A 23010-nucleotide genomic window follows, 5' to 3' on the forward strand; every position below is an offset into this window, starting at 1 on the left:
CTGATTAGGGCATTAACTTCCCACTAATACCTCTGCTGGCTCACCTGCACCTCTACAATAAATCCACAACACAACATCCAGCCAGATCTTTAAAAAAAAAAAAAGAGTCAAATTACATCCAGCAAGATCCTTTAAAAAAAAAGAAAAGAAAAAGTCAGATTACATCACTTCTCTGATCAAATCACACTATGGCTCCTGAGGGCATTCAGAGCAAAAGCTCTAAATATTTTCAGTGATATACAAGGCCTTCATTTTTGCTGCATCCATCTCCACGTTAACTCTTGGCTCTCACCTACTACTTCTTTCCCATAACTCTTCCTTGTCCAACCAAGCTAACTTTCCTGCTGTTTCTAGAAATACTCAGCATGTCATATATTAAACACTTGGATGGATTGCTGACTCTGCCTGGAGCTCCCTTCCCTAAATACTCACGAGGTCAACTCGTTCGCCACAAAGTCTTGGCCCAAATGTCACCTTCTCTATGAGGATGGACCTGATGACCTCTGGTAACTCACTTCCCGGCCCCCCACACTCTCATCTTGTTCTGCTTCTTTTCCTTCACAGCACTAGCATCTACTAAATCAATATCATTTTCTACCCTAACATGATGGAATATAAACCCCACAGGGACACAGATCTCTGTCCATTTTCTTCACTGGAAACAATGTATGGCACATAATAGATGCTTAATAAATATTTTTAAAAGAATGAATGCAGCCTGGTGTTTTGGAGGAAAAACACGATTAAGTTCACCTTAGGAAAAATTCCCAGCCAAAAATTACTATTTGCCCCTTTGCTACAGAGAGAAACATGCAGAGACAGAACAACAGAAGGAAACAGTTTTAAAAATGCAGAAAATAATGGATAACAAAATAGCTTAAATCTGAGAAAATAGAAAACACAAATTATCAAGCATTTGCTATATTTATTGAGTTTACGTCTTTGGATAAACTCTACTCTACCAAGTGAATTCACATAACATGTTTTTACTTGGCATTTATTTAGAGATCTTTCCTACCTCATGAACAGATTTTTAACTTTAATACTTAAAAAATGACCCAATATTGGTAAACAGAATATCACACTCACAAGCTGGCTTTTTAATCTAAATTTTATATAAATCCAAAACGAGTACCAATATTCAGTACATAAAGAACTGTACGCAATCAATACTCTTTAGAAAATTAGTCAGAGACAAATTCTTCTCCATACTATAATTATAAAGATTACCAATTCTCTAAGTAATACCCTACATAAAATTTATCATATATCAATTAGTCCAGTTCTCCTTTACCAACCTTTATAGCTTTTTTACCAACATACCCAGAAAATCAAGTTGACCTTTAAATTTTTTAATGTCTTAATATTTTAGTAAAATGGATACTGCTTTCTCCATAAATTCGTTCATAAGTCTGTAAAACATTTCTAAAAAATACTGAAAACAAGCAATACAATTTGCACACAGTGCAAAATTACAACTCAAAATTTTAAACCTTTGAAACACTGATCTCATTTTCTTTAGCTATACTTCCACTTTCTGAGTATATCTACCTGTTTCCAACTAATTGTAAAAGTTCAAGGTTGTTTCTATGAAAGTTGATATTGTGAATAATAATACTGCTATAGTGTATTCCCTTTCATTTTCTCCTTGTACCACAGAACTCAAATTTAAAATTTTGTAAATGAAGAAAATAAGCCAAGAAAAAGATTTATTTTGATATCTGTGTTGGTCTTTCTCCAAAGACTATTTAAAACAGTAGAAATTTATAAATAATTACTCCTTTTTTCCTCAGAGCTAGATTAGTAGGAAAGAAAATGTTTTAGGAAACAAAATTGAGGCATCACAGGGGAAAACCTGTTTAAAAAAACTTTATTTTAAAAGTTGGAGGTTTAAATATCATTTAAATACTTCAAGAATGTTTAAAGTTTGACATAAGGGCTTAGAAGTTTACTCCAATATAAACATGTCTTCAAATAACATATGTTTTACCTGACAATGCATTTGGCCTCATTCCATACCAATTTCCTCCTCTTAGAAAAGAAAAATGACAAGCTACTTTTTTTTTGTTACTTTCCTTAGGTATCATAAAGCACTTGTGTTTATCTAGAAGATAGGTCTTCTTCTCAGGAGACGGATGCTGAAATTTTTAGAGGTGAGAGGTGATAACTTCTGTAACTTACTTTCAAATGGTGTAGTCAATCAAACAATGAATGGAAAATACACACACATATGTACATATATAGAACAAGTACAGTAAATGGTACAATAGTTAAATCTAAATGGTGCATATGTAGGTACTTATTGTACTATTCTTTCAACCCTTTAGGTGCTGGAGAGTTTTTATAATAAAAAGAAAGAAAACTTTGCAAACAAATCAACGGACAAAGGATTAATCTCCAAAATATAAAAACAACTCATGCAGCTCAATATCAAAAAAACAACCTAATCAAAAAATGGGCAGGAGACCTAAATAGACATTTCTCCAAAGAAGACATACAGATGGTCAAGAGGCACATGAAAAGATGCTCAACATCACTAATTATTAGAGAAATGCAAATCAAAACTACAATGAGGTATCACCTCACACCAGTCGGAATGGCCATCATCAAAAAATCTACAAACAATAAATGCTGGAGAAGGTGTGGAGAAAAGGGAACCCTCCTGCACTGTTGGTGGGAATGTAAAATGATACAGCCACTATGGAGAATAGTTTGGAGGTTCCTTAAAAAACTAAAAATAGAATTACCATATGACCCAGCAATCCCACTACTGGGCATATACCCAGAGAAAACCATAATTCAAAAAGACACATGCACCCCAATGTTCACTGCAGCACTATTTACAATAACCAGGTCATGGAAGCAACCTAAATGCCCATTGACAGACAAATGGATAAAGAAGATGCGGTCCATATATACAATGGAATATTACTCAGCCATAAAAATGAATGAAATTGGGTCATTTGTAGAGATGTGGATGGACCTAGAGACCGTCATACAGAGTGAAGTAAGTCAGAAAAAGAAACACAAATATCGTATATTAACACATGTATGTGGAATCTAGAAAAATGGTACAGATGAACCTGTTTGCAAGGCAGAAATAGAGACACAGACGTAGAAGAACAAATGTATGGACACCAATGGGGGAAAGGGTGGGTGGGATGAATTGGGAGCCTGGGATTGACATATATACACTAATATGTATAAAACAGATAACTAGTGAGAAACTGCTGTACAGCACAGGAAACTCCACTTTGCTGTACAGTAGAAACTAACACAACATTGTTAAACAACTATACCCCAATAAAAAAATAAAATACAATAAAATAAAGCAAAAAACTAATCGTTGCACACATGTTACTTCATTTAAAAAAATCCTTGTCTTACTCTTCCACTGTTCAAGAAAATGAAACAAAATGAACATGCATCAAATGATTTTTAAGAGTTGCTTTTGTATGGTGAATATATGAGAATTATTCCTTTTTCTTTCTGTTTTGTTCTAAACTTCAAATTTTCAAAATTAACAAATAAAAATTCTATCCTTACTTTTGGTCCCTTAAATAAGTTATTTGCTGAAAGAAAAATAGTATTGTTTTTAAGATTAGATATGAAAATACGGACATTTTTTAAAATCTGTATTTTCCCTTTACACTACAGATTACAAGATTTAGCCATTTTGGTAAAAAAGTCATGAATTAACATTCTCAAATTCTGATTGTTATATTCATAACACCACAGTAGATCCATAATATTTTTTGTACACATGTATCTATTCTTTTTTTTATTTGAATTTTATTTTATTTATTTTTTATACAGCAGGTTCTTATTAGATCCATGATATTAAATGCCATTATATTTGTAATGAAAATAAAATGGTCTGTAAACATTAGGGAGCACAATGAGAATCCAGTTATCAGAAGAGAAAATTAGAATTTCCTTTCTGAGACAAAAAAAAAAGACTTGTGGAGGATCAGTTCAACATTTAAAAATTATTTAACAAATGACTCAAGTATAGTTCTAACTTCAATTTAGAAAATATAGCTTATTGTTACCTCCTAGGCAGCCAATGAATGAAAGCAGGATCAACTGTTTCCATGACAACATCATCTTTAATTGCCAAAAGCAAGAGTAACTCTTGTCCAGTCTCTGATGAATAGAATGCTATGTCTTCAGGTGAATCCTTTAATCTGTAAAATAAATATACAAAGAAGTCAGACTTGAAAAAACGAATTGCTTTAAAACATAGATTTTCTTCTTTTCATAAAACTGTACCACTCTCAACCACTCAAAATCCCCAAATGAAATGAATCTTTTTTGGTGCAAAAAAGATGTATGATATGTAGATACTTAAAAAACTCTTTATGTAACTGATAGGCAGACAGAGGGGCTTCACAAAATTAGAAATGTTTGACAATACTAAAATATTAAATATTAGTATATTAAGTATTGAAACTTTTGCTAGATAGTAATTACAACAAGTAAAATATTACCCTGAAGTTGTAACTTTTCTCATTTTCTCTCATGATAATATTTTTGGTTAAACTAAGAGTCACATCAGCAGATTTGATATCTTGAAACACTGCTTTTCATAGTCTCTGAATCCCTCATAGGCATATAAATTATAAATAACATCATCAATGTTCATTTTAAGCCTGTTTTTTCAGAAACAATTGCAGAAAGCCCTCAATTACATATGTTGAATTAAAAAAATGCTAATGATGAAAACTGTTCAGTACGAGAATCTTGCAAATGAAACTATTTTTTGCTTTCCTGACTTTTCATAAACTTGAATGTGCTGGCTGAGGGTAAATAATTGTGTGAATATCCTGTGTCATTTTCAATGGCCATTTGAAACTACCTAAACTGCATGGTTAATGATCAAGTAGGCTGGATGCACACACTTAAAATCAGAGAAACTTTTTTCGATTGCTAAAACTCAGCTGGTTCCACACAGGGAAATGAATGACTTTAATGTCAGCCATTTTAGCAGAGAAGGTGTACAATTCTCAGTCAGTAGCTGCTATGGATTGGGCTGTCTTAGTTGTTGCTAAGCAAACGAGAGAAATCTCAGTGGTTCTTAACTATGGGATCCTGCCATGTGATGTGATATATTCAATTAGAATTAAGTGTGTTCCAAATAATAATTTCAAGAGTGAAAATATGACATCTTGCAAGTTACATACTTAAAATAATATATTAAATCAGTTATTCCTATAGTAATGCTGCTCTTGTTCACTTGCAATATAATATACATTCTTGGGGAAGGCGAGGGGAGTAAGTGGTAGAACTGCTAGAATTCCGGGATTTCTGCGTAACTCTGACTTGGCCCGTGGGAATCTGAAACAGGTGGCAATACGATTGAGAACTACTCCTCTAAGGACTGCAGGTTGGCAACTTACACCATCATGGGATCTGTGACCATTTCTAACTGTCCCCATTACTACAAATTGCAAGTGTCTTAGTTTAGGTTCCCCTTAATGCAAACACTGCAAAATGAATTCAAGTGCAAGCAGTTTACTTGAGAGGTGAATGACAAAAACAGTCAGGACCTGGTGAAGTAAGAGAGGGAAAGGAAGGCAGCCAATAAAGGGTAAGATATGAACCCATCAACCCCTGTGTCTAAGTACAGCTTATTCCTTTTGGGGAAACTCTGGAAGTCCAGCCTGCGTAGAACGTATGCCTCAGAGCAATCCCAGAGTTATGCTTCAGTTGTCCAGTTATCCTTGCCAAGCGGCAAGGGATCTGGGGTATTTATACAACTCCCATGAGTCATCGTTTGGAGGCTATTTTCAGGGAGTATTAATGATCCAGCACTTCTAGCCTCTCATAGGGACAGCAAAATGGCTTCAGAGGCAAAAAAAAAAAAAAAAAACAACCCATTAGGTCCATTCAAAGAATGCATTTGGTGGCAAGTGGAAGTGATGTGTGCACTGAAGTGATAGTGGCAAGAGTCACATGTGGTGTCTGTCACACTGTGCATATGAAACTGAGACATTTTGAAGCTATTTTCAATAGCATTCAGTCCCATGAGACTTATGGCCAAAATCATGAAATTATTTAAGGGTACAAGGAAGGACACACATTCTACTTCATTCAACAATTACTTCTCAAGCCTTTCCAGTGGTTGATTTCCCCCACTTGGACCAAAGGCTTTCAGATACCTAGCCTGCCTTCCTTTTTCCTGATTAATCAGTAAGACATTTTGTATCCATAATTATTTTCAATTACTAAGTTAAATAATAACTTAAATCATTCTAGATTACACTTAAATATGACAGCCATAACCACCATAACTTCCTTCTAATGACGCACGTGAGGAAACCATAGTCCAGAAATCATGAGAAGAATGACATACACACACATATACACAGCAGAAAAGCAAAAAAATTTTTTGAACTTTTCAAATAAAATACAATGACAATTATTCATAAAAGGCGTTGGAAACATTAAATGCAGTAATATGATACATGAAATGTCAAATACTCATAAAAAGTTAGGCAGCAGTTGCAAGGTATATTAAAGTCTGGGGACAACAGTTAAGTCTCAAACACAGGAAAGCCTTGAGGAGTAAAACATTATCAAACTAGTATTTCATTCTTTGAGGAGTTAAAGCTATCCAGTTTATACATTAAATGGACTTAGAAAGAATTTGGTAATAACAAAATAATAGACTTAAAAAGAACAGGTTGTTGGAATTTTCAAGAAAAAAGGAAAACTTTAGCAGAAGATCCTGTAGTAACATCATCACAATCATTAAAATGCATCCATATAAATGTGTGAGGCTTTGCTCTGTGTCATACAGAGAACAAAACATATGGTCTATGTTCTAATACTGCAACGGGAAAAGAAAACATTATAAACGCTTGTAAGTAGGATAAGGAGAAAATTACTAGACTGATACATCTTTGAAAGTAGGACCACAGCTTTTCCACCACTGGTTGCTGCAATGTTTCTAACACCCTGTGCATCATTTTAGGCTTTTAAGTAATTTTTCTTGCTGAGCTTTAAGAAAAATGAATAAGTCAATTTGGGAGATTAAACCATTTCACTGGTCATCAAGGGAGTGAGAAGCATTTCTACGGAAAGAAAAGATAAGTCACAGCATGGGATCTAGCCACCACTTGAAAATTATTTCAGAAAAATGTATAAGAAGGCATTAAGTAGATGGTAAATTTAAAAAAAAAAGTTATCTTCCCAACAATGCATCCCACAACTAACATGCAAATCAGCTACATTTGCAAAGTGTAAGTATGTTCAAAGAAGTCCTAAAGTCTTTTTGAAAATTCATTCATTCAATAAATATTTATTAAGCTCCTATTAGGTGCCGGAATTTTAATTCTGGAGGAAGATGAAGATGGGGTTGTCAGATAATTGACGATCCCTGCCCTCATGGAATATACAAACTACTGGGAGTGATATACGATTCAACTACTTACAAAGTATATGTAAACTGACCACTGTGAAAGGTACAATGAAGGGATAGGAGTTTCTAGTGAAAATCTCAGTGAGAACAACCCTCATCAGGAAGGTCAGGAGAAGCTCCTCTGAAGAACTGCAGTGAAATGGAAGAAAAGAAGAGATGACATAATCAGATGTGTGTATGTTTTGCAGGGTGAGAAAAGGAAGAAATTTTCCAGGTGTAGACAAAGACTTGGTATGGCCTTGAGTTGGTAAACAGGCTGGTGAGTAGCCACTGTCTGGACCCTTGCCTATCAAATAACCATCCTGTCTCCCAGGCTGGCCCAGAACCCCACCCCACCAACTAGATGTACCACCTAAAAATTAGTGACTGGCTCAACAGGGGGTTTCCAGAATTCTGCTCTAGCCCATGTCACTTCTGACTGGTCAGTGCCCATGTCCTACTGCTGGTTAAATATTTTGGCAATCACCCCTGGGCGTAAAGAATAGAATATGCAAAAGGCCCTGTGGCTTCAGTGTTCATGGCTTATTGTACGAACAGAAAGAAGACTGATGAGATAGAATGCAGATGGCCAAGTTCACTGTGGTGTGAAATGAGACTGCAGATGTATAATAGGGGTCAAGCTTCTATGCCTGGCTAAGAATATTAGTATCAGGATAAAGCCCTTTGAAAACGCAGTACAACTTTAACCAGGAGTTGACATGATCAGATTTACAATGAACATTCAAATCAGACAATATTATAATCTGTATCAGGCTTAAAAGGATAAAAAAACAACATATTTTGCAACACACCAATTTCGTTCTTGCCTTCAAATTCATAGAAGTCAGAAGCTAGACGATATTAACCAAACTATCTGATTTAAGAGAAGAAATATGTATATTCCAATATTCTTACATTGGTTCACACACATACACATACACACAGGCACACACTGTAAAAAGTTAAAAGATAAAAAGAAACTTCATTAGGTATACTATTCTTAAAAATTATGCTGCTCATTTTTAATCAGTGCTAAAGTAGGGCACTGACTTTATAAATAATGAAGGTAATTAATACAGTCATGACCTGACTTCTCAGTGTTGCCAAGTATTGTCACAGAGAGAAAGGTCATATAAAAGCTCGTACCACTTCTGAAATCACCAAGTTAAAATAAATACAAAAGAAGCTACTGAAGCAAGACAGATATGAATCAAAATGTCATCTGCTACAATAAAAATATTCTACTATTCACAGGAATGTTTTAAATCAAAGAAATAAATAGATACCCTTTAGAATTTTCTCTGCTAATAGACATTTGCTTCTAGGGGTTAAAGCTTAATAAATTCACAACACATTTCTCATGGTGGTCTTTAAAAAGCCCCCAAATTTAGTATATATTAACAACTGTACTATCTATTCTTAATGTCAACTCAGTTAAAAATGCTAGACCTTGGACTTAAAACAAAAAATGCTCTAAATAGTTGTTCCCAGTTGCTCTAGAAGAAGAGATCATTTGTGGCTTTTGTCATACACTTTACAAAATTGCTACTAAGCTTGTGGATCATGAAATATTGATATATATTTATATTGAATATACATACAGAGCTCTGAATGCAGTCTTGGCAAACGCTCAGAGTTAAGCTTCTTCATGCGGTGGAAACTTTAGGTGTGAGAATGATTTGACTTCATTTATATCAGAGGAACGGGTACCTAACGCGCATTCTCCTTTTCAAAGAGACAAACCCTACAGCAATTTTGTTGAGAGGATTGCTGAACACACCTCTCACATCCAAAAAAACTCACCTCCAACTCTGATATTTGAGAAACAAAATCTATTCATGAATATACATTATTCCCAACCTGTACCAAAAAACCCACAAAAAACCTTGAGCAGATTAGAGCCTTTTAGTAGAGTAAAATATTTAATCATTAATGCGTAAAAGTTTGATGCCTATGGTGTTGTATTTTGAGTCTTGTAGAGAAATTAGCTCACTATCGTGGTATACAACGTAACACCATGGTAGTCAATGAATACATGAGCTTAACACTTGATAAGACTGCACATCCTGCCAGTTCAGAAATCAGGCTGCATACACCCACTTTGTTTTCATTCATCATCATAATCATTCACTCATTCAGGATCTGCACGTCTTCCAGAAATGCAGTTGATCCACTCTGCATACTATACCTCTTTCCTGCTGAAACTGAACAGACAGGGGATGAAATTCACGTGAATACTGGGCTCAAAGTCCAACATTCTTGACAACTCCACACACATCCTCCCTACAGTCCATAAGTGTTCCACAGCTAGGAAGAGGGGAGACTATAATGTGCCCAGGTTGATGTTACCTTCACACTAACAGTTTTGTATTTACAGTAGCACAATCAGCAAATAAGGCAAATGCCAGCTAGAAGCCATCTATCTCATGCTCTTGAGGACACCTACAGCCCTTTATAGTCCTTCCTCCAACCCTCAGCACTTTCAACACCTCCCATTATAGTTACAGAGACTATGGCTTTTCTCTCCAACTAGACTACAATCTGCAAAACAACAGTGATTCATAACCTTTTGTAGGTTAAGGTCCTTTTTGAGAAATCAGCCAAATCTATGGACCCTCTTACCTCTCTACTCCAAATACAGATAGACTGACATAAGCTAACTTTTGTTTTGTACACAATTTGTTTTATTACACTGGAAAATAATTTCTTTTACATAGCTATTACATGTGTGTGTACCTATATATGGGTGTATATATTATAGACATGTGTGTGGGTGTATATATATGTGTGTATTTGGAGATTTATTTCTTCTTTCTTTGTTCATGCAGAAATGAATGACAACTTCATCAAAACGGAATTAAGTATAAATTATGCAGATTGAAAAGAAAAAAATTATGTTGAAAAATAATTGTTCCTGAGAAGGTCACTGGTGAAAAGCTTGATAAATAAGTTGAAATCATGAACCTGTTTTTGGTATGGAGAAGCATCTCATCTCTGACATCCAGTTAATTTTTTTCTTTTGATCTTTTAGCAATCAGTGTGCACAGGCAGTAGCAAAGCGAATCAGACCTCTTTTTGGGCACACATTGCGGTCGATGAATCAGCTATATAAAAATACTGCCAGAACACTCTGAGGCACCTTATGTTGATTTCAGAGCCTCTTTTTACTTTGTCCTCAACTCAACAAGGTCTTCTCTGGCAACTCAAGAGATCTCTCTGTCCTCAACTCAAAGATGGTTTCACTGATACCACCTCAGAAAAAACTGCAATTCCATTTTTCAGTTGGTTCCACTAATTTCGTGCAACTGCAAGGTGAAGAGAAAAGACACAGCTACAAAATCATGCCAACCCGTTTCTTGCTTCAAAATATTAGACAAAATGTCATTATTTCTAAGTATACTTGACAGAGGGTTTACTTCAATTCTCTTGCTTTCCTTTAAGCCTCAAACTAAATGTGGCCATTTCCAGGGCACAATGTTTTTACAAACATCTCTCCAATCATAGGTGACTACTACTTGGCATGCAAGAACAACCCTTGAAGCATGTTGTGTTTTGGAGCAGGTCCAAGTTTCGAAAAGTTGCAGGATCTTCTAATGGAATCTTCATCCTTAAAGAAACGATTGACACTGTCCAATGTTTTTCCAAGGTAGTCAGAACGAAGGTGCTCTTGTGGGGATTTTTTTTTTAACTTAATTCTTCCAGTGAAAAGAACCCTGCCCTGGGACTTGGACTTTTGGGTCCTACCACACTTAATGATAACTAGAAAACTAAACTATAAGCAAATTCTGCTATATACTTATCCTTGACATTTTCTAACTTAAACAAGGAACAAAATGAACAAAGACAAATTTCCATAATTATAAATGTTGCATGGGTTTTCTTCTTTTCTTACTGAATGGGAAATTACTGTAGACCTCATGATATGGTAATGAGGAGCAATGTAACTTTCTTAAGTCTACATCACAACATTCCTTGCCACTATATATTTATTTAGAATTTAAAAATAGCTTAGAAACCATACGATGCAGGGACTTCCCTGGTGGTGCAGTGGTTAGGAATCTGCCTGCCAGTGCAGGGGACACGGGTTTGAGCCCTGGTCCAGGAAGATCCCACGTGCCGCGGAGCAACTAAGCCCGTGCGCCACAACTACTGAGCCTGCACTCTAGAGCCCATGAGCCACAACTACTGAGCCCTCATGCCATAACTACTGAAGCCCACACGCCTAGAGCCCATGCTCTGCAAGAAGAGAAACCACCGCAATGAGAAGCCCGCACACCACAACAAAGAGTAGACCCCGCTCGCCACATCTAGAGAAAGCCTGCATGCAACAATGAAGACCCAACGCAGCCAAAAATAAATTTATTAAAAAAAGAAAAAACACCATATGATGCAAATGCTTTTCTACAAAGATAATATTCCAAATATTAGAAAGGAAAATGAACTGTGATATCATTACCTTTTATTGCTTGTTATTTCCCAGATATTGTTTCATACATTAACCCACTTCACCCTCACAACAATCCATGAGGCTCATTCTATTATCACCCCCATTTTTCAGATAAAGAAACAAAGACACACATGGGTTAAGACATTTACCCAAGATAAATAAAGACAGAACCTCTGTATTTTCAATTATTGTTCACATGATATGTAGCAAATGGAATGTTTATGCAGTCAGATTGTTAGGGAACCATAAAGTATAACCTGATCTTTTATATATTTTTATTTATTTATTTTTTTACTTTTTATTGGAGTATAGTTGCTTTACAATGTTGTGTTAGTTTCTACTGTACAGCAAAGTGAATCAGCTACACGTATAAATATATCCCCCCTTTTTTGGATTTCCTTCCCATTTAGGTCACCACAGAGTACTGAGTAGCGTTCCCTCTGCTGTACAGTAGGTTCTCATTAGTTATCTATTTTATACACAGCATCAATAGTGTATATATGTCAATCCCAATCCCCCAATTCATCCCACCCCCACCTTCCCCCTTGGTATCCATACGTTTGTTCTCTACCTCTGTGTCTCTATTTATGCTTTGTAAATAAGATCATCTATACCAATTTTTTCAGATTCCACATATATGCGTTAATATACAATATTTGTTTTTCTCCTGATCATTTATATACTTTTAAAGGTTTGTATTAATACAGTTGGCAACTGAAACTAGTTCTATAACTGATACTGCATTAAATTTCACTTAAATTCATTACATTTTTAACAAATTAAATTTCTTTTATAAAGGGAAAGTACTGGACTATTTAAATAAATAACGCTTCTCCTTGATTTCAAGCATATACACTGTGATAACATACCATCCCTATAGTAGGTAAGAATTAAGAAAAATGCAGCAACTCTGTTTGGGATTAAATCAAGAAATCTCAAAGATACACTAAGCCACGAACATAAGATACGACACAATGTGTGAAAAGTATGATGCCTTTCATACGGAGTCAAAAAAATATACACTTATGTACATTTATGAGCGCAAAGAATTTGAAAGAATATTCGAGAACTGGAGAAAGCAGTTGTCTCTGGGGAGAGGAACTGTGTATTTCGAAACAGAAACCAGGTAAACCACTTTTCTCTCTACATTCTTTTATATATTTTAAATTTTCTACGATGGCCACATACTGATTTCTCAAAACATTACCAAACATTTTGAAAAAGGGAAAAAAAAAATCTCCATTTCTAACATGACAATAGGTTCAAAAATATGTAAATAATTTTGTAGTGAGGGTCAAGGAGAAAGGGGTCAAGAGGTTGAAAAGGGCTAAAAAGTGCTTTTTGGCCAGGATGAAGCAGTACTCAGCAGGTAGTCTGGTTGTGCACACTAAGCAAGGCCATACTTTCTTTTTTTTTTTTTTTTTTTACCTTGTAATTTTGGATAAAGGAGAAAAAGGAGAATGATCTTGGTGAGAAAACTCACATTCCTGAGTGCCTACAGCATGTCAGGTACAAGCACAGAGAGAATATTTTAAAATAAATCATCATCTTTGACCTCCAGGTACTTAAACTCTCAAGAAGCAAACTGACCCAGAAACGTTTTAATACAAGCTTCTGGACCAGAGGAGAGAGGTCTGTAATAGGATGTTAATAGAAGTTCCTTCTTCAGTCTCCAAGACATAGCAGTGTTATACCCTAAAGGTGAGGGAGGTGCCAGAACAGAATGAGGAACAAATTTTCAAAGGAGGTACTGCAAAACCATTTGTCTGGCTCTGAAACCCTTGCTCACATCAGAGATGTCTGGAGCCTCAGTAGAGGATTTGAAAAAAGCTTCTTCGGAGAGAATTCTGATGAGTTCTACCCACTCAGGGGGAGGGAGAAGGGTTTCCTTTAAACCCACTGAGGAGGGACATGTTATAAGGAGACCTCAGAGAGCTTCATTTTGAGGGATGCAGGGGTCTAGGATCACACTAAGGAAAAAGAGTAGGCTAAGCAGAATAGAAGATTGCAATTTAGGAAGGAGATGGATCCTCAGAGACATTACGGGTACAGAATGCATGGTATGTTCGGTGAGCCAGACACACTCCTGGGAGTGCTGGGGGGATGCAGCTGTCAATCACCCAGAGCAAGAGAATCAGCAGTGGGGGGCAGGGGAAGACCTTCCACAGGAAAGGTAGGGCATCTAAGGAGAGAACCACTGAAAGAAAACACCAGTTCTACACTCCCGGTAAGTCCAAAGTGCCTTGATCCTAAATCACAACAACGGAATCAATCAGGTGAAACGTGCTGCCCCCTCTTCTCTTCCTTTGCAACACAGTAATCAGAACTAGAAACAGCAAGTTAGGGGGAGGAGATGCAGACATACTAGGTGAGAAAAGAAGCCACAACATTCTTTCTCTGATTGCAGACTTCCCCTCTGCAGCAGCGAAGCAGTAGGGAGGGAGATTACTTTTGTCTTTAAATCAAGTTCTAAGTTGTAGCTATTAAACAGGACAGAATATTATAATTTTTTGATTGAAATTATGTCAGATACCTAAGCATCACCAAATATGGAGTGGACAGGGCTACTGGGGTTTTCTTCCAGGGGCAGGAGAGGAACTAAGAAAAGAAATTCACAGAAAGAACATAAGGGGACAAAGAGAGACAACAAAGTTGCTTGACGGTCATAGCTCATGAGCTACATTTCTTTAAGGTATAGTTATAGATAAGGAATAGGAATGGTGGTTAGAAAATGGGAAGACTCTATAGTATAGGTGGCATCTGAGGTAATTCTGAAAAGAAAAGAGAGGGCTAACCTAGGAGAAAGGTAAGGAGACGGGTATGGGGAAATGTAACCCCAATGGCAAAACCTAGCACCAGAGGTGATTCACGGGAGTGAGTGAAATGACGCACAGAAAATCCAGAGACAGTGGGCTGAGACAAAAAGATGGAGAAGCCCAGTCTTCAGGGCGTGAGCAGAGGAAGATCAAATCCTTGAGGATGACAGAAAAAGAACATGCCTAGAGGTCCAATGCAACTCATGCGTGACTGGGTTATGAAAGCTAAGGGTGCATGCAGAGTGTTTAGTTTTGCAAGGGCGTGCTGGAGATCACGGAAAGAAATAGATTGCTTGGGGCTGGGAGTGGGAACGGGGAGAGACTGAAAATAGGCAGGAGGGTTCTTTCTAGGGTGATGGAAGTATTCTAAAACTGAGTCGTGGGAATGGTCACGCAACTCTGTGAATTTACTAAAATCGTTGAGTTGTACACTAATGTGAGTGCATTTTATGGTATGTAAATTTTACCTCAATAAGGCTACTTTTTTTTTTTTTTTTTTTAAAGGTAGAAATAAAGAGAGAAAGAGGGCAACAAAGAACAAGAAGGAAAGCTAGAGGGGGAAAAAAGAGAAAGAGAGGCAGTAAATCAAGGCCTGCAAATGCTTTTCGTGATGTCATCATGCCCAGTCCTTGGGAAGCATCAGCCTCATTGTGGTGGGTAGAAGTGTGAAGAGAGGGCGAGGAATGGAAACAGCTAAAATCAGCTACTCTTTCAATAATTCAGAACAAAAGAGATGGGACTGTGGTTAGAGATGGGTGGCAGGTCGATAGAGAGTCAATGAGGGATATTTTTAAGTTGGAAAATTCTTGAGCATATTTATAGACTGAGGGGAAGAATTTAAAACATAGGAAACAAAAGGTACATTTTACTAGTGGAGAGAACCTTCCCGGAGTGAACTTGCATGGTAATGACTCTGCCTCAGCCATAATCACATGAGCAAAATTCAAAGTATCAATATATCTCGAAAAGGAAAGAGCAATGATGATTTGCCACTATTCAATGACCAGAAGAGAAAAGGTGAACTCTGGGGTGGAGACATTTTCTGGAGCATTTCAGGCTGGTCTCGGTGGCTCTTTATTAGTGTCTCCAGAGGGTCACAGAGCATGAGATGCTCAGCATGTCCTGTCTTTCCCTTTTATTTTTATTTTTGTGAGGTAAATTAACTTAGAAACCATGGTTTCACCCATTTTCAGGAGCTCTAGAACCCACCCCATTTCCTACTCAGACAGTAGACTCAGATTAAACATTCTAGGCACTGAGATACGTTGAGGAACACTAGGAACTAAACATGATATTATTACAGTACTCCAGAGAATTCCCTTATCCCCCAACTATTTAAACCACAATTCCGCACAACAAGTTCTAGGTAGGTAATAACAGCAAACCCTAAGTACTTAATGTGTACCAGGCAAGATTCTAGGTGCTTTATAAACATATGTAATGTCACAAAGAAGAAACTGTCACCATCCCCATTTTACAGATGAGGTAACTAACGTAGAGAAGAGTTAACCATGCCCAGTTTCACACAGGTGGCCTTGCCTGAGTCTGGTATTACTAAATCAATCCCTAGTTGTGATGATTCTGCCTAATCTATTCTTCATTTACCCTAAGACACAGGTAGAATGTGGTTCTCTGAAGCTTTGTGTCTCTGTTCAAAGCTCAGCTAGACATATACACAAGGTGAGGTGATAGGTTCAGACTCTAGGCCAGTGGTTCTCAACCAGGGGACATGTGTCCGTGTCTGAGGAGGTTTTCGGTTGCCACAGCTATGCAGTGGAGGGGTGTGGGTGTTCCACGGGCATCTAGAGAATGGAGGCTGGGGGGCGGAGGCCACTACAATTCAACAGTGCAAAGGACAATTCCCCACAACAGACAATTATACAACCCTGAATGTCAATCATGTCGGAATAAGAAGCCTGACTTTAGAGCAATTTGGCATCAGAAGACCCTAAAACCAGCTTCTGTCCAGCCTGGCTACTTACTGTTCACAACTTTACAGAATAAAGGTCACACTTCAACCTGCTCTCATTCAACCATGAGCCTTGTGGGAAAACAGAATAAAAGACCATGGTGACCCACCCACTTTTTCAAAATAAGTTTTTGTTATGAAAAACCCCAATCGCATACAAAGTAAACGTTATAGGATAATGAACACTCATATACCCACCAGCAACTACAACAAATACCAATAATCTGCCATTCTTGTTTTTTTTTATAGCTCCACTCACCCCACTTCCCACCTGATTATTATTTTTTTAGTTATTTAAGGTATAATTTGCATACATGAAAATCTCCGTGTAATTTTTAATGAGGAATTTTGAAGAATTATTTTTAATGTAAAATAAAACAAAGATCTTTGTGATGTAAGTAAAACATGAATACAGAGACAAATATATGTCTTCATGAATTACTGGATGGCAAATTCCCCTGTATTGTGGCCTCATTTTAAAAGTATCTGCCCTCGGGCTTCCCTGGTGGCGCAGTGGTTGAGAATCTGCCTGCCAATGCAGGGGACACGGGTTCGAGCCCTGGTCTGGGAAGATCCCACATGCCGCGGAGCAGCTGGGCCCGTGAGCCACAACTACTGAGCCTGCACGTCTGGAGCCTGTGCTCCACAACGGGAGGGGCCACGATAGTGAGAGGCCCGCGCATCGCGATGAGGAGTGGCCCCCCGCTCGCCGCAACTAGAGAAAGCCCTCGCACAGAAACGAAGACCCAACACAGCCAAAAATAAATAAATAAATATATTTTTTTAAAAAAAAGTATCTGCCCTCTTCATTCTCTCTCACATACTCCACCAGAAAGAGCTTCCCTGACATCTAACTTCTAAGTCAGTGTTTTTCAAACTTTAGGTTGTGTCCCATTTAGAGGGCTATGAATAGAATTCTTTAAAAAATTTGTTTGTGTGTTTGTTACAGGAGCAAATGAGAGAACAGACTAGACTAGACTAGAATTGAACAGAACAGAAATGATCAAAATGTACTCAAAAAAACAAAACAAAACAAAAACAAAACAAAACAAAACAAAAATGTACTCAATTTAAATAAGGGTTAGGACTAGTTTCTACAATGATACTATGGAAGGACAACATATGAAGCATTAAGACCTGAAATAACTAGTATTTCTTACTACGAATGGCAGTCAAAAATAGTTTAAAAACATGAGAGGTGGAATGAACACAGTATGTGTGTATATGTGTGTGTATACATATATATGGCATAAATATATATGTATGTGTATATGTGTATGTATATACACATGCAGCTGTATAACCTTGGGCAAGTTACTTGTTACTTAAACCTCTTTTGCCTTTGAATTTTGCATATGTAAAATGGGGGTGGTAAGTGTGTACGTAATTGGTTTATTGTAAGAATTAAATATGATTGTGAGTATATGATGTGCCAGCTCCTTGGTGTCCAAGATCTGAAAGTTACTGCTCTTATTTCAAAGAAATTAAATATAACTGACACCTTCACTGGAGATAAATCAAAGACTTAAATAAAGTACTAACTCAAACATAGGTCTCTAACTCATTTTGAAGAGACATTAACACCTTATGGACTGCTTGTATCTTTTTATTTTTTAAACACTTGTTCTGCTTGACTGTGTTTTTTCAAGTTGCTTTATCACAATGAATGGAGCGATTTTGACACCTTTAGGAAATGCTAATCATGGCTGTGAATAGTTATCTGCTTAGCATTCACACCTATTAGGGGCTGTATCTAGGTGTATAAAATATCCACTCTATCAACACAGAAGTGTAAATATAAATTGAAGCAAACTGTGTTAGCAACTTGAATTTATATCCACAGTATCAATTTCAGCTGAGGAGACAGAGAGGAAAAGTACCCCGGGCCCCCTCCCCCACTGCAACAAACCTCTATTTGTTATCAAACAAATAAATAATGGTTCGGATGAAGCCCATAAACCACAAATTGACTGCCTGTATGGAATAATCTGGAATGTAATGACATAACACCATAAGGAGGGGTGGAGCCTGAGAACAGGAGGGCATGTGCCCATCTTAGCCTCAGGGGCTGTCTAATAGTGCAATGAGAGGCCCAGACCTACAGAGCTTTAGATAAGATTTCCTAGTTTTCAAATGTTAGCAAGCAACTATTTAAAACCACAACTTCAAAACATTTGTGTTGACCAAACAAAACATGTCTGCAGTTTAGATACAATCCATCTTGAAACCTCTGACCAAAATGCATGCGACTGCTTAAAATTCTGAAAAGCATAACTGATCACTCTGTTGCTCCTTGAGAAATATACAACACTGCACATTAAAAACAATATTTTTTCTAATCGGGAATACATTTTTTAAAATTTTGTTTTATCTTTCCATTGGGGGAAGCGTGACAACAAAGGAAAGGACGCATCTCCCTCAGTTTTCAGAGTAGGAGATCTCCGTTACGTGGAAAGTATTCCATTTTATTCAATGAGATGGTTCCCGTTCATCCACTAATGACCTCTGGTCTAAGAACCAAAACTTTGCAAGCACAGTTTAGAAGGTCCCAAAGACTGTGCCCTTAATGGAGATTTCCTCAGCTCTGGGTACACAGGCTGCCTCTGGCCACAAGAAGCCTCCCTTCTCTACCTAGATGTGCCACACAGATATTAACATTTCTATGCATGCCACATGGGAAATACTAGGGAAGCATTTGTAACTACTGGCAGGAAAAGCTTGAAGACCTTAGTGAAGCCTTTGAGCTTCAGCTAAGAGCTGATATAGTTCAGTTCACACAACAGTCATCACTGTGGTTTCATTTCCCCACATAGTTTGATTTAGGAGATGGAAGTGAATTTAACCAAAAAGCTACATGCGGATTTGTAGGTGAAGGTCCAACCCTGAATACCAGTGCTGTTTCTTCAGCACCTAGAATTCTACCTGGAGGAATACATTTATAATACATATGCTTCTGGGAATGGACTTTTGAGATTTCTGGTTTGTTCAGAACACAGATTCTGCTTATTTCCTGCTTCTCTAGACCCTCCAAATGAAGTCCCTGTGTGGACATATGAAGACACATTTCATTTTGTAGATCCTCAACAAGTTCTGTTCATTGCACCCTCACATTTCAAAATAACAAAAACAAGTCACAGTTTTCATGAACACATACACAATTTTCTTAATATCCTCATAACATGAGAACCAGGCAGACATTGTAAGTTAGTGAAAGTGCCAGGTGGGGATGGCATGGAGCTGCTGAAAAGCAGCTGTAAAAAGGGACAGCTGCTTTTCAGTTTTCGGAAATAGCTGCTAATCTGTCTTTTTATTTTTCATGCTGGCAATTCTTTTTTTAACAGGGGGCTGGCCTAACAAAACTTGCCTGTAGACATGATGTGGCCTGTAGGCCAGGAATTTGAGGTCTCTGGATATACAGTCACAGGGGAGAAAAAAATAGAACAATAACAATAACAAAAATCCTCTTAAGAGAGACGCTCTTCTTCACACAGAGATAAGCTCTGCTGTGCGCACTGTCTGCCTAGCCATTTCTGTGCACCCCACTGTATGCCCAAAGCCTACTGCAGTGCTTGGCCCACAGCTGACACTCAAAACAATATGTGTGGAATTAATGAACATCAGATTTAGGGCACTAGTTGCCACACTTGGCTACGTATCTGACCATCTAGGGGAGCTAGGCAGAAACGCCGATCCCCTGGTCCCACTGCACCATAAATTCCAGGCACCAGGCCCAGAACTGCTTGCTTTTTTTTTTTTTTTTTTTTCTTTTTAACTTCCCAAAGTAATTCTGCTGCAGGGTCATTGATGCATACAGGAACCACTGGCTAGGGCTCAGTGAGCCTACAAATTCTAGTCCTAGCTGCCGGTGACAAGACTGAAAGGCATCTTCACCTCTGTGGCTATTGTTAACATTTTAAACTTGGTTTGTTTCCCCTGAATATCCCCCTTTCGCTAGCTCTGTGATTCCCTGATACAGGGAAGGAGGAGGAAGAAGGGAAAGTTAAAGTTGTTCTCCCAACTAATTGCTTCCAAAAGCACAAGTTGTTTCCAAGAAAACACTGAGAAGATTCAACGAAGGCCTCAGCTGCAAACACTCGAACAGAGAAGATACTACCCATTTATGGAGGTCTGGAAGTCTACAGGGGGTGACTAGACTCAAGATGGAGGAACCCAGAGCTCTCAGGGAGATGAACTTGGGAAAGATGCCAAGAAACAGGAGTTGGGATAGGCAACCTGACCAGAAGAGACAACCTCAATGGATGAATGACCTATGATCCATCCTTCCAAGTCTTGGTCATTACCACTCAATTTCCAAGGCACAGGCTCTGTGAAGCCTCTGAGAAATATAACAGGACACCTGGGGAGGCAGAATGAGGGTTTGCCATTAAAAAAAACACACACACACTGAAGTTGAGTTACAGAAATATGGGAAGTGGACTTCCTTGTGCCATCTGAACCTGGGTTGGCGGGGGTCACGATTCCAACCCTTAACACCTCTTACATAAACTTGGGGGTGATGCTTAGTTGAAAGGATTTTGTGCAGATTAATTAGTAACCCTTTGTGAAACACTTTGGTGCAATAAGAATGTTCCTTATTTTGGTTACATGATCTACTAATTTTGCAGTTGGAAAGCAGAGTGATTAAGGTTTTATCACAAGCTATGAAAGCCGAGAATGCTGAACTTCTGTGAAAATTCTCTCCCCGTCTATTCCTCTGAGCCCAATTATCTGTCCGGCCAGACATCTATTATTTTATTTAGCAAAACTGATGCTTTGAAACACATTTTGAAGGAACAACAAAAAAGGTAGATTCTGGTGTACTGCAATAAAGACCTTCGTGTTTAATGTTCATTTTGGAGATGCTCTATTTTATTGGAGCACGTATATTTGAATAGATAATGTTTACTGGCATTTGGGCATGTTGAAAACTTACATATTCTATGACATAAGGACCCAAAGGATGTGTGGATATTCGGGTCCTTGGGAGGTGGTGTGTTTTTTTGGGAGATGTGCTTCCCTGAAGCAGGAATGGAGGAAAAAAAAAAAAAAATCAAAAACAAAGCTGCTGGCTCAACAGGGACTAGTTACTAAAAGACAGGAAATGGCTGAAGATTTGCAGCCGCAACCCAAACTCTCTCAGCCAGGTTCAAGGTTGTTACTTAGTTCAGGTGTAAATAGTACAGCCATGGCAATTATGCTGAGTTGCCACCCATTCTGATCCGGCAATACCACGCCCTTCCTAATATTTTGATTACCACCCTCGGTACACTAAAAAAATAGTTTAATGGATGTTTTCACATTATACGGATTTTTTCACATTATAAATGATCTTTTTCTAATGTTTTAAAATGAAAGCTGCCCATTAATTTCAATGTGCACTAAGATACTTTCCTCTCAACAGAGGGTCTCCCATGGACATGGGCCTGACATAAAAGAACACACACCTAGCACAGGACGGATGAAGACAATGAGATCCTACTATTTAATGTGCCCTTTGCGGCAGGATTGTCACTTTGAAATTTCAGGATTCGATTTATTGCAAGTATTTAGTACCGAATAGTGGTGCTGAGAAATGTTTCTAAGTATTAACAGTCAAATACTGGTAGTGATTCCTGTCATTTATTGACTATCTTGTGCCTGGCACTGAGCTTATTTAATCCTCCCAACAGCCCTCTGAGGGAAAGGCTTTGACTATTCCCACTTAGAGAGAAGGAAACTAAGGCTTAAGGGAGTGAAGTAATATGTCTATCATCACCCAGCTACTGAAAAGTAGTTTGGAGTCCACTCCAGTGGAATCTTAGGACTACGCTGCTATATTTCTGCTTCCTAAAATATCCATGTGTGTCTTTCATCAGTTTAAAACATCCTTTCCTTCTGGGATAGAACAACAACAAAATAATAATTTAATATACTGTCCTCCAGGCAGTCCCTACATAGATATTCCCACCATGAAATTCTGGTGCTGCTTTTTTGTTAGGTACTGTATCACTTCTCATTTTTACATTTGAGTTCACTGACATGCTTGTACTTTCCTAGCTCCTTTGAGAGTCTGAGGAGGGGACGGAGAGGGTGGGTGAAGAACTAAGACAGGAAAGGAGTAGGAAAAAAGGAACATGTAGGCACAATGCAGTCTAAATAATCAAGGCTTAACTCCCCACTTCCACATTGTATTTGTTCAGAAAGTAGGCTCTGTTTGCTCTAAGAAGTGACAGAATGACCTGGCAGAGAGCCTTCTAGAACCGCACACATAAAATCCAGCCCAGCATGACCTGTCTTGTAAGCATGTTCTGTTAGGGAAGCTCGTCTTCTACAAGGTTACCACTCCAGGGGATGAAGTTTCTAAGAACTAGGGAAGTGCACGGCTAGCAAAACACTT

General features: G+C 37.8%; 1 protein-coding gene across 1 annotated transcript in view; it reads right to left on the reverse strand.

Moving 5' to 3' along the window:
* CNTN3 (contactin 3) overlaps positions 1 to 23010 on the reverse strand; it is a 331266-nt gene that overhangs the window by 242183 nt on the left and 66073 nt on the right. The window contains 1 exon segment of the mRNA XM_036867699.1: positions 4053 to 4187. Within this exon segment, the coding sequence (XP_036723594.1) occupies positions 4053 to 4107 (55 nt within the window). The 5' untranslated portion in view covers positions 4108 to 4187.

The sequence above is a fragment of the Balaenoptera musculus genome, chromosome 11 (assembly GCF_009873245.2).
Source record: "Balaenoptera musculus isolate JJ_BM4_2016_0621 chromosome 11, mBalMus1.pri.v3, whole genome shotgun sequence".
NCBI classification, from domain to species: Eukaryota; Metazoa; Chordata; class Mammalia; order Artiodactyla; family Balaenopteridae; genus Balaenoptera; species Balaenoptera musculus.